The 12,796-nt window shown below is 41.6% G+C and overlaps 1 protein-coding gene across 1 annotated transcript in view; it reads right to left on the reverse strand.

Annotated features, from left to right (window-relative positions):
• Positions 1-365: 365 nt before the first annotated feature.
• The window catches only part of PAPSS2 (3'-phosphoadenosine 5'-phosphosulfate synthase 2), a 55,555-nt gene continuing 43,124 nt past the window's right edge, over positions 366-12,796 (reverse strand). The window contains exons 14-17 of the mRNA XM_021719431.1: positions 5,441-5,576; positions 3,166-3,434; positions 1,553-1,782; positions 366-946 (exon numbers count right to left, since the gene is read on the reverse strand). Of these exons, the coding sequence (XP_021575106.1) occupies positions 805-946; positions 1,553-1,782; positions 3,166-3,434; positions 5,441-5,576 (777 nt within the window). The 3' untranslated portion in view covers positions 366-804. The remainder of the gene's footprint in view (positions 947-1,552; positions 1,783-3,165; positions 3,435-5,440; positions 5,577-12,796) is intronic.

The following is a 12,796-nucleotide window of genomic DNA, read 5'->3' on the forward strand; positions in this document are numbered from 1 at the left end:
ACAATGACCACAGCAAAGAGGACAAAAGTGAACTTTCTACAACATTGCCAGAGTGTTTGACCCCTCAGTACAAATTATTTATCAAAGCACTGGACACTATTAAAAGTCACTGTTTAACTGGAGTTACATGATTCACAGATGGCCGTTCAGACTTACTAAACTACAACTTTTGTGGCAGAAAGGTTGCATAGATCCCTAAGATTAAATTCACATTATCACACATTGGGGTTTCTCCTGCCAGGTTTTCAACACATACGACACTGGGCAGTAGGGCTGTAAACAGGTATGAGGTAAAATACCAGCAAGAATCTTGATAAGCCACACCTCTTTTAGGGTGAGAACTTTTTTATTTTTTAGGTTTTTGCTCAGTTGTTCCGAAGAGGCTGCTCACCTGATTTATTTTACTTGTGGTATATGACATTGGGAGAGTGCAGATTGGCATGACTTATGCTAGAAAATACACTTCACTTTTTGGCAAGTAACTAGACACACAGTCAAAGCCTTGGGAAATCTGGGACATACTTGCACAGATGCAGTCAAGAATACAGGTAATTTTATTCTGAAATGTTTAACAATATTGCTTTCACCTGCTAAAATTTGGTCTTCAGTTTGACATATATATATGGTTACATAATATATATATATTATGTTGACTTTTTAAATTATAGACCATTTTTACTTCATTATAAAATATTCACTTTAAAATCAGTCATTGAGAAGCAATTGGATACAAAGCATCTAATCACAAAAATAGAAAAGGTATTCAAAGAGCACTTCAGAAAGAAAGTCCAGAGCCAAAGACATTTACTTGTTCTTCTCCAGGGACCTGTAATAATCTGTCAGGACCTTCCATGCTTTAGGGGCCATGAAGCCATCTGGGGGATTTTCTCCTTCCCGAGCGAGCTTCCTCATACGAGTTCCTGAGATGAAGTCAAACTCGTTGTGCCTGTCACAGGGTAGCAACAAAGAACACAATGTAAATAAGTAATGTATGCCTTGAAGATTCCTGGAGTATGTTATGATTTTTTAGACCCACATTTTTTTCTTTCTGCAAAATGCTGCATCTTCAAAAGCAGGCAGTTTACTAAATCTTCTCTCCAAAAAGTTGCAGGAAGAAAAGGAAAGAACAGCAGCTATCCATTCAATATTTACTGTGTATCTACTCTATCCATAGGAAGTGTTTTGAGGCCAGAGACTGTCTTCTGTTTCTCTGCCGACTTCTGTGAGCCCTCAGCATGAATGAGTGCACCACAAATGCTCACTGCGATCTTTTTCTACATTGCTTGCTTCCACTTAATGTGTCAGGTCCTCAGTCCATGCTCAGGGCATGCACGTTGAAGGAGAAATACTTAAGGACTGTCTACTATATACCAGGGACTGTGCTACATCTTTAGTGGACACAGAATGTCTAAGACTAGGTCTTGACTCACCAGAGAGATGCATTCCAATTGGGATGTGGCAATGCACTGCAAAGATTTCCCAAGGGCCCACATTTCGCCTCTTCCTTCACTTGTACAGATGCTGATTCAAGAATTTTCCTTTGAAAACCTACCTTGCTGGATCATAGAAGTCCATGGCTTTTTTGGCTTTGTTGTAGGCAGCCACTCGGAATGGAATGATTTCCACAGAGGTGAGGCCAGGGGCCATGCTCAAGACCTTGCCCCCATGAGTGGGTTCATACAGGTCCTTCTTGGTTTCAGGGTGGGGCATTCCTGCAGGGTCCCTGCCCACGATGTAGAAATTGGCCCCCGCAATCATCCGAGACCTGCAGTGCCACTGGACCTAGAAAATTATTAAGGGACATGCTGGTCATCGTGGGCCAACTCTGTGGGTCCCTGTTTACAGAAACACCTTTTTTTGCTTTAAAACTAATTCAGTGATGTGGGTAAGAGTTGCAAAAAAATTGGTGACATTCTAAGACTCTAGGCTGTCTTCTTCATGCTTGGTTACAATGGGTAGGATAGGAGAGTTAAAAATATACGAACGCTCCCTCTTCTCAGACAGGATCAGACACCTTCAGCGTGGTATGGCCATAGGCTGAAAACTCCTCCTATACCCCGAGATTATATTTCCTCATCTTTCTCCAACTAGGCCAGGAGACCAGCTCTTACAGTTCTACAGAACTATGTGAATTTTACTTTTCGGTGCCTCCCTACTCAGAATAAATTGCAGTTTAAAGGAAGTCACAGACTCCAATAGCTCATTGTTTGACTGCTGTTAATGAGCTAATTACTTTTTACATGCAGATTTGATTCCAGCCCAACACAACACTGCCCTCTTTGAAGCTCAGACAGAAATACAAAGGATGGAGAGGAGAGCCAGGGGCCTGGGCTTTGATCTGATTGAAGAGAATTAATTTATTAAACTCGGTGTGGGGCATTCCAAAGGGTTGAGACCCTTTCAATTCATCATGCTTGCCACAAACGCGTTCAAATCCACTACACTGGTTGGTGGTGCAGTGGGACAAAGGAAATCTCTGAAAGGCTCACTGTGTCATGATGAAAGGAACACAGTTATGTTTTAAAGACATCCTCTCCCTTTTTTTTTTGAGTTGGAGTCTCAGTCTGTTGCCAAGGCTGGAGTGCAGTGGCACTATCACAGCGACCACAGCCTCTACTTGCTGGGCTCAGAGGATCCTTCTGCCTCAACCTTCCAAGTAGCTGGAACTACAGGCGTGCCACCACTCCCAGCTAACTTTCTGATTTATTGTAGAGATGAGGTCTCGCCAAGTTGCCCAGGCTGGTCTCGAACCCCTGACCTCAGGCAATCCTCTCACCTCAGCCTCTCACTGTGCCCAGCTCTCCCTTCTAATGAAGCTCACAGGGCATGGCAAATCACTTAGAGTGATTAGAATTCTGAAATTGAATATTAGGTTAGATACAACTTGCCCTACAGCCCAGTTTAAGCTTCATTATATCTCTCATTCACATGCCAACCTTCATATCCTCAAAGGCAATTTATAATAGGTTTGATTTGATGTTTCTAGCACTTTTCAAATACTAAATGGAAACGTAGTTAAGTTGGATAAAAAAGAGAGACCAGAACATTCCCAGAATCCACTTGTAAGGAAGAAGACAAGATCCCAGAGATTCATTTGTTCTTGTAAGCAGAGTTTGAGCCCACATTCCTGAGGCCCAGAGCCTCCCTGCTCAGGTAATTGCTCACCTCCGTGGGGCCAGCATATAACATGGGAGATGGAAAGATGGCAACAATGGTTGACTTGGGGTCCAGGACCCCTTCCTCAAGCACAGCTGCGTGCTGCTTCATCCGCCAGTCCAGAGGCACATCGTCATCCTTGGTCCAGCCACCCAGAGGATGTAGCAGGAGGACTGGGTGCTTGTATCCCCTCTCAAGGAGCCTACGGCGGGGGTCTTGCATCAACAGAGCATGGCCATTGTGGACAGGATTGCGCAGCTGGAATGCAAACACTGCATCTGGGAAAGGAATGCAGAAAGCCAAGGTCAAAGAAACGCACAGTGTAACTTGTCCACAAAAATAGACAGGAAAGATGCAGCTGTGTTTATTGTTCAGTGCATTCATTAAATCCTTTGCTTGTGATAATCAGCTAGAGAATATACTGGGGTTTTTAGGGTGTTAATCCAACAGCACTGACCAACACCAGATTGCTCAGACAGAGTTGAGATGCACAGGCAGAAAGCTGTGTAGGGAGAGGCTGACTTGGGAATGAATGAAAACATTTGTCGCCAAGACCTTGCCTGCAAACCAAGGCACAGGCAGGACCAGCAGTAAATAGTCCTCTTGTACCCTGCTTTCCCATGGGGATTGAGGATAATTATGAGGACTGTTTTGGGGGGCCCATGTAAAGAACAACAATCTACAAATATTAAAAAGATTTCACCTTCACTTTAAAAAATCTTCAAAACTGCTCCACTTACTGATGGTCTCTTGAAAGCCTTAATTTTTTTTCTGATTATAAGCCAGGGTACCAAAAAAAAATGTGTATACATTTTAAGAGATGTTGAGATGTTTGCCATAATCAGAAGTTTCTCGATGCTGATGGTAACCACTTTGAGCACCTCTTGTAATTGCAGAAGCCAAACATGACTTGTATTCATCTTTTGTTACTGGTATATATTGAGTATTACAATTTTAGTACAGTATTTTTCCTTTCTTAGAATGTGTATACTTTTTTTGACACCCTATATATAATAGGCCAGACAGTGGCTCACACCTATAATCCTAGTGCTTTGGGAGGCTGAGGTGGGAGGATAGCTTGAGATCAGGAGTTGGAGACCAGCCTGGGCAACATAGTGAGACCACCCTCTCTACAAAAAAAAAATTTTTTTAATTAGCTGGGAATGGTAGCATGTGCCTATAGTCCCAGCTACTCAGAAAGCTGAGGCAGGAGGATCACTTGAGGCCAGAGTTAGAGGCTTCAGTGAGCTATATGATCACACCAATGCACTCACACCTGGGTCTCAGAGAGGGAGACCCTCTCTCAAATATACATATATATATATACATATATATATATATCCATTATGGAAAACTTGGGAGGTACAGAAAATATATATATATATATATATATATCCGTTACGGAAAACTTGGGAGGTACAGAAAAACTCAAAATAGAATATGAAAATCACCAATAACCCATCATGACCTTTTCTCCCTTTAAAAAAAAAATGTATACCATACAGGGTAAAAAATCTTCCTTCTCTTTGGTCCAACCCTAAAAGTTAGCCACTGTCACCTGCAGTTTGGGGCACGTGCTACCTGAGACTATTCTGCTTCTATACACAGAAGTAGGTTCGGGTATTTAAAATTATAAATATATATTTTTTTGTTTTTCAAAATATGTTCATGTTTCAAAAAGGATTATTCTATACAAATTATTCCACAATTTACTTTTTCACCTAATAAATATATCTTAGGTATCTTAGGTATTTTTCTGTGTCAGTGCATATTTTAACTGTTGTGTATAACAGTTAAAGTGTTTGACAAATGGATAGACAACTTTATAACTGTTTCTATACCATAGACATACCCATAGAAGATGTTTTTAGGTTTTGTAAACTATAAAATTGCTGACGTCTGATAGCCTTAATTCCTTTTTTTTTTTTTTTTATTCTTTGGGTTGGAGTCTCACTCTGTCGCCCAGGCTGGAGTGCCATGGCACACTCACAGCCATCCCAGCATCAACCTGCTGGGCTTCGGCGATCCTTCCACCTCAGCCTTCCAAGTAACCAGAACTACAGGCATGTGCTACCATGCCTAGTTAATTTTTGACTTATTGTAAAGATGAGGTCTCACCAAGTTGCCCGGGCTGGCCTCGAACCCAGGCTCAGGCAATCCTCTCACCTTGTCCTCCCAAAGTGCTGGGATTACAGGCTGAGCCACCACGCCCAGCCAGCCTTAATTCTTTAATCAGAAGGTAGTAAGAAGCATTAACAAGTGCACTAGGGCCCGCCCTACATACCAGCACTCATTTCTTTGCATTTCTGTTTGAGTTCCAGGGGCGTCAGGCGATATTGGTCCAGCCCATCATTCCACATTATTCTCTCCAGCACCTGAAGGTCTCCACCAACCAGCCAATCTCCACTTTCCATCACCATCTAAAAAGATCATTATTAAGTTTGTTAACAATATTGATCTCTATTTTATCCAAAAACTTTTGTCCTTCTGGACCAATTTTTGGGGTACTATTGAACTGCCTTCAGTTCCTCAGCATCTCTAGCATAGTATTTCTCAAATTCTTTAGTCTCTTGATGCAATATTACTGAGACTGAGTGTTGTGGCTCATGCTGTAATTCTAGCACCTTGGGAGACTGAAGCAAGAGAATTGCTTGAGCCTAGGAGTGTAAGACCAGTCTTGGAAAGTTGGCAAGAGCTTGTCTCTACAAAACATAAAAAAATTAGCTGGGCATGGTGGCATGCACCTTAGTCTCAGTTAGTTGGGAGATTGAGGCAGAAGGATGGGCTGAGCCAAGGAGATCAAGGTTGTGGTCATCCAGCCTGGGTGACAGAGTGAGACCATGATTCAAAAAAAAAAAAAGTTATTGAGGATACTCTCTGGCAAGAACTTTTACTTATGTGGGTTCTATCTATCATTACTTTTCATTTTAGAAATTAAAACTAAGAAACTTTAAAAATATTTATTAATCCATTTAAAACAAACATTGATGAACCTGTTACATATGATCATAAATTCATAAATAACATTTTTAGAGAAAAATAAATAGTATTTCCCCTCTAAAAAATAGGAAGTATGACATTGTTTTACATATTTGCAGTCTCTTTAATGTTTGAATAGAAGACTTAATACCTACATCCGCATTTAATCTGTAGTAATATATTGTTTTGCTGAAGTATAAAAAGAAAATTCAACCACAGGTAGGTAGTTGGAAAAGGGAAGAGGATGTGAATAGCCTTTTTATGTAAGTGCGAATGGTCTTCTTTGATACTACACCAAAACTCAACAAATGCTACTTTATTCAATGTAAGTTGCTCTGTGAAATCTGAAGTCACATCAGTGTACTTTTCGTGCTCTGTTACATTAAAAATCCTTTGTGCTTTGAATGAATCTTTTACCCATGAAGGATCTTATACCATTCTATATTGGTCAATTAGAAAATATTGGTGCATAGTGATGAAAAGTGCCATCACTACAGGTATAGCTAGTTGTCACAGTCTCAAGTTGACCAGTCACTGTTTTTGTACCAGCAGTTCAAATGTCAACACAGTGAAAAAGGCAAATTAGTATTATGAACATAGTTTTAAGCTGGGGGATATTCTGGAAAGGTCTTGGGGATTCCTAGGGTTTTATGAACTATACTTTGAGAACCACAGCTAGCACATTCCTAATACAGTTTGATGTATCTTAGACCATTTCAACAAGGACTCAAATTAGAAGCAGACAAGTTGTTTTATACCAGTTAATTATTGAGTACAATTTCTATGGAAATTCTCAAAAGATACAGCCTTCTTCAGTTATCTCAGTTTTAATCTGTAGTAACTAAATGAAATGAAAGCAACGAATGAAAATTTTCAAAGAGCAGTAAATTATAGCCAAGTCCACATCTAAGGCTAAACACGGACTATTAGCTAAAACTCCACTTTCTCAAATGACCTTGATAAGTCCACTCAGTGGAGGAAAGCACAGTCTTTTCAACAAGTGGTATTGGGAAACTGGATATCCACATGCAAAAAGATGAAGTTGAGCCCTTATACCATGTACAAAAATTAACAACATAGAAAGACCTAAAACTATTAAACTCTTAGAAAAAGATATAGGGGGAAAGCTTTATGATATTGGAGTTGGCAGTGATTTCTTGACACCAAAAGCACAGGCAACAAAAGCAAAAATAAACAAATGGGACGACTTCAAACTTAAAACCTTTGTGCATCAGAAGACACAGCCAACAGAGGGAAAAAGCAATCTACAGAATGTGAGAGAATATTTGCAAATCATATTAATTGATAAGGGGTTAATGTCCAGCATATGTAAAGGACTCCTACAGCTCAACAACAGTGAAAAAAATCAAATAACCCAATTAAGAAATGTGCAAAAGACTTGAATAGACGTATCTCCAAATGACCAAAAGTATATTAAAAGATGCTCGACATCACTAATTATAAGAGAAAGGCAAATTAAAGCCATGATGAGATATCATCCCTCACACCCATTAGAATAGTTACGTTCAAAAACCAGAAAATAACAAGTGTTGACAAGGATGTGGAAAAATGGGAACCCTTGTTCACTGTTAGTGGGATTATAAAAGGTGCAACCACCATAAAAATCAGTATGGAGGTTCTTAAAAATTTTAAAGGAGAACTACCATATAATCCAGCACCCCATTTCTGGTTTTGGGAAACTGGATATATATCCAAAGGGGAAACAAGGGTTTTGAAAAGACATGGCATACCCATGTTCATAGCACTATTCACAATTGCCAAGAGGTGGAAGCAACCCAAATGTCCATCAATGAATGAATGAATGAATACATAAAAGGTGTCATTTGCATACAATGAAATAGCATTCCTCCTTTAAAAGGTAGGAAATTTCCTCGCATGCTATAACATGGCTGAACCTTGAGAACATTATGGTAAGTGAAATAAGCCAGTCATAAAAAGACAAATAGTATTACGATTCCACATATATGAGACAGGAAATCTAAAGCAGTCAATTCATAGAGACAGGAAGCGAAATTGTAGGTACCAGGAGCTGGGGGAAGGAGAATAAGGGGAGTTGTTTTGTGGGTATAGAGTTTCAGTTTTGCAAGATGAAGTAGCTCTGGAAATCTATTTCACAACAATGTAAATATATTAACACTACTGAGATGCACACTTGCAAGTAGTTAAGAGATAAATTTTATGTGTTTTGTTTCTTAAAAGATGTGGGGTATAATTCAGGGTGAAGTATACAAATGGTCATTTGTATAGGTAAAGTTTGGGTTCATTTTGGTTCCCACTTCACCTGGTTTGAGATCAGGTACACTTACTGACGAAGTATGCCTCCCCCCCCCAGTAGTTTCTCACTACTGCCAATTCTTTTTTGTAGTATTATGATAATTGTTCAGGGTACTCAGTTCTTTGTTTCTGTGATGGATCACTGAGTACTATAGATTCGAAGTCCATCCAAGTTGCTGCGAAGTTCATAATTTTGTCCTTCTTTATAGCTGTGTAATATTCCATCATGTATATGTACCACAGTTTTTAAAATTCAGTCTACTTTTGATGGGCAGCATGGTTGGTTCCATGCTTTTGCTATTGTGAATAGTGCTGTAATAAACATGTATGTGCAGGTCACAATAAATTTTTTTTTAAAGAAAGAAAAAAATCTTACCATTTTTTGCTCACTGAGGATTTCACTGAGGTTACTATTAATACTCCCACTTTTCTACATCCAGTCACAGCTAAAAACATGACTTCAGGAAAGGGTGGGTATGAAGCAAGCATGGAGATCTTTAAAAGCGCCATCTTCACAGTATCCCACATTTAAAATGGCCCCGCTCTGGCCCCCTTTGATTGTGGCCCTCCCATGAGGACAAGGATACCCTGGTGGGAAAGCCCACCCAGAGTCCTCACCTACCCATTCTCTAGTCCACCACCGGGAGGCCCAATACTCTGGGATTCCCTGATCAATCAACAATGAGCTGACTGCTAGTGCCTGGGAGAACATCATCTCTCAAGCTGTCTTTCCAGGGTGGACCCACTCAGAGAAGCCCTAGTTCTGAGGGCTGGCCAAGAAAGGGGGTCTGCAGGGGGTATGGAGAGAGCTCAGATATGCAGCCTGGTGTGCCCACAAATATATCCCAAGAGCCCTCACAGCCCAGGAAAAGGCCAAGCATAGCAGGAGACAGACGAGTTGGTTAAAGGCCAAGGGCCAACCCTCTACACTCTACCATATTCTGATGCAAAACCAAGAAGTCCACATTTGAACTTGGCTTTCCAGATTGTTATCAAGACATAGTTATCAAAATAGAAGGATCAAATGTATTTTATTTAAGTTTGTTAGTGATATATGCAACTTTTAAAATCTGGTATGGGACTCCATTTGTATTCTTGTCCTGGGCTCCACAAATGTTAGAGGTTCTTCCTGTGTGAAGAATAGTCAAAATAATAAAAAAAACATTTTGGAAATCTGAGGCAGGAGGACTACTTGAGCTCAGCAGTTCGAGACTAGCCTAGGCAACATAGGGAGACCTTGTCTCTACCAAAATTCAAAAAAATTAGCCGGGCGTGGTGGCGCATGCCTGTAGTCCCAGCTACTCGCGCGGCTGAGATGGGAAGATTGCCTGAACCCAAGAGTTCAAGACTGCAGTGAGACGTGATTGTGACACTGCACTCCAGCTTGGGCGATAGAGTGAGACCCTGACTCATTAATAATAATAACAGTAATAATAATGAAAAACATGACAACTCTTGTTTTATTTTCTATACATTTAAATATATTCCCTCTGATATTAAAGTATAATCAATTACAGAGCTGTGTCTCTCTTAAGTCACTGAGACAAACATTACAGGAAGTCTTATTCCTCCAGTCAAATACTCCTGTGTAGCGGTTTTGCAATCATTCCCCTGATCAAATCACCTAACTGCCTTTTGCCATTGTCTAAGGAAAACTTGGTCACCTGAAATATTAGCAGAGAAGAGGGAGGCAAGAGTGAGAGAAAGCTGATTCGAAACACTTGGTAGGGAGGCACAAAGATAGTGAGGGTGTACCCCTGACTCACATTACCTGTTGTGACCAGATATTGAGGTTTACAACGACCTGCATTCTAGAAAGGCCAGGGAGTAGGAAATTAGGATAGAGCAGTGGTTCTAAACAGAGGCCGATTGTGCCTCTCCTGGTGACATTTGACAATATCTGAAGACAATTTTGACTGTCGTGACTGGAGTGCCGCTGGCAACTAACATATAGAGGCCAGAGTTGCTACCAAATATCCTACAATGCACGGGACAGCTCACACAACAAAGAATTATCTAGTCCAAAATGTCAGTAGCACTGAGGTTGAAAAACCCTGGGGTTAAGAGAGGTAATTATGCAACGTATTTGGCTGTGTTTTCCTGGCCTCCTTTATAAACTTTGCACTCAGGCAAATCACGGGGCACGAATATTTTCAAATAGCCATACCCGTACGTACACTTTCTCCTCATTATTTAGAATTAGACTACCAAACAATGATGAAAAGAGTTAAAGACACCAAATCCCCGAGGGTGCAGTAATTCATTCTGAACACTAGGGGTCCACCCTATATTGCTCTATCTGTTGGTGAATACGACTTGGAACTAAATTCAGCCACCATCCAGCCTAAACGTGTCTGTTTGAGGAGCAACACCGAAACTATATTTTTTGACACTTCTGAGACGTGAGGGGAAACAAAGGGCATCTCTGTCCCGAAGGGGGTCCAGCTTTCAGGAAGGGTGGCCCAGGGGCGCTGCCTGGGACTTTGAGGCATAGAGGTCCTTCCTCCTTCCAACCCTCTTCCAAAGGCAGAAGAGGATCCCAGCTAGAGAATTTGCAGAACTGGATGTACCAAGAGGGATGAGGAACAGGTTTGGGGAGACCAGTGAAGCAGTGAATGGGGAGTTGGGCTCAGAATCACAGAAAACAAGAATGGGAAAAGGAGGCAGGGATGAGCTTCGAACATGAAGAAAGGGTGGTGGTAGGCTCAGAGAGAACAAGGAGAAGAAGCTCCCAGAAAGACAATCTGGGGAAGAGGACAGAATGTGCTCACTGGAAAGGGAGAAGCAGCTGGAGTGGAGGTGGAAGGGCCAGAATGCAGAAAGGGAAGGGAGAGAAGGGACTGAAACCAGAAGGGTGAAACGGTGGATTCAGAAAGATAAGGTCATGATGAAAGGGTGCAGGGAACAGAACCAAGAAGAATCAAAGCTAGCATGATACAAAGAGATTCTTGTATATTCTATATATTCATTTCTATATATCCATATCTGTGGTACTTATCATAGTCACAGGATCTAGAGCTTTAAGGAACGTGGAGATTATGTGGATTGAATGTCCTCATTTTCAGAAGAGAAGGCAGTTCTGCAGAGGGGAAGAGGCAGAGTTCAAGTGCACACAGCTCCCTCACCAAAGCCAGAACTCAAATCTAGCACTTCTGCAAACCAGACTCTCCTTCCCACTGCATCCACCACCTCTCATCGGTGGCCCCAGGCTGCCACTCTTGCATTACCTATCACCAGTGTGGATGGGACAAGCATGGATGACTCTGGGAGGACAAAGAAGGGGCACTCAGTCATGCTCATAAGTCATGGGAGTCAGGGTTGACTTCTGAAAGGAGAGAGTAAGGTGCAGAGGCAGGGGTGGAGGGAACAATGTCCGCCATAATGGCACCGAAAGGTAAGTGCTAGGATGCGGTCAGATGAAGATAAGCCTTCTCACGTTCTGAAGATACAGCTAGTCCTCCGGATGATGGGTCATAGCATGCACCTCCTGTTTGAACATCCTCTTGAGTGAGGAGATGACCACTGGGTTGAAGGATGAGTATTTGCAGAAGTCAGATGAGAGCATGATTTAATGACCAGCTCCAGAAGGACTACAGGAGAGAATGTATTGGGTGGCGGTGGTAAGAGGCTAAGAGGTAAATCATATCTTGGAGTTCCCAAAGAATGGTTGAATAGTTCACTCTAGCTGAAGAGTGCAGAAAGGATTGGAGGAGAGTAAGGCAAGAGACAGGGAAGAAATTAACTGTCCTGGCTTAAGCTGCAACAGGAGAGGTGTGAACAAATTCAAGCAACACCTGAAAGACAGGAATTGCCAGGACTTGGTGACTGGAGGACTTGATGATTGAAGAAGCAAGAAGTAAGCATGGCATTCAGGTTTTGGTCCTAGACTGCCATGTGAATGGTGGAGCCATCATTGAGACAGACAGGAAGCACAGGAGGGGAACAGGTTTGGGGAGAGGCTTAACGTGTTGAGTTTCAGGTGCTTGCAGGAGACGTCCTGGTGGGGCCATTCAGAAAACAGCTCCAAACAGCTATCTGATTCAGTGGTTCTCAACGGTCGCAACACATCAAAATCACAGGACCTTTAAAATTCCCCAGTGACCAGACCTGACCCCAAGCCAATTAAAATGAGACTCTGTGAGGATGGGCTCCAGTCGGGGGCAGTTTTTAAAGCTTCCCAGGTGATTCTGTTGATCTAACTGACCACGTGGTCTTCATTGTGGGGGTATAAAACCTCTCGCTCCTGTCCTTTGTTGGGAAGTCATATTCTGTTCTCTTGGATTCTACAAGAAAATGAAGACTTTAAAATGAGAATAATGATTCTTGACTACTTCACAAGAGCCTCGTGAGGAACAATAACTGCTTA

Source organism: Carlito syrichta, unplaced genomic scaffold (assembly GCF_000164805.1).
Source record: "Carlito syrichta isolate Samal-C Ts95f unplaced genomic scaffold, Tarsius_syrichta-2.0.1 Scaffold314712, whole genome shotgun sequence".
Classification (NCBI taxonomy): Eukaryota; Metazoa; Chordata; class Mammalia; order Primates; family Tarsiidae; genus Carlito; species Carlito syrichta.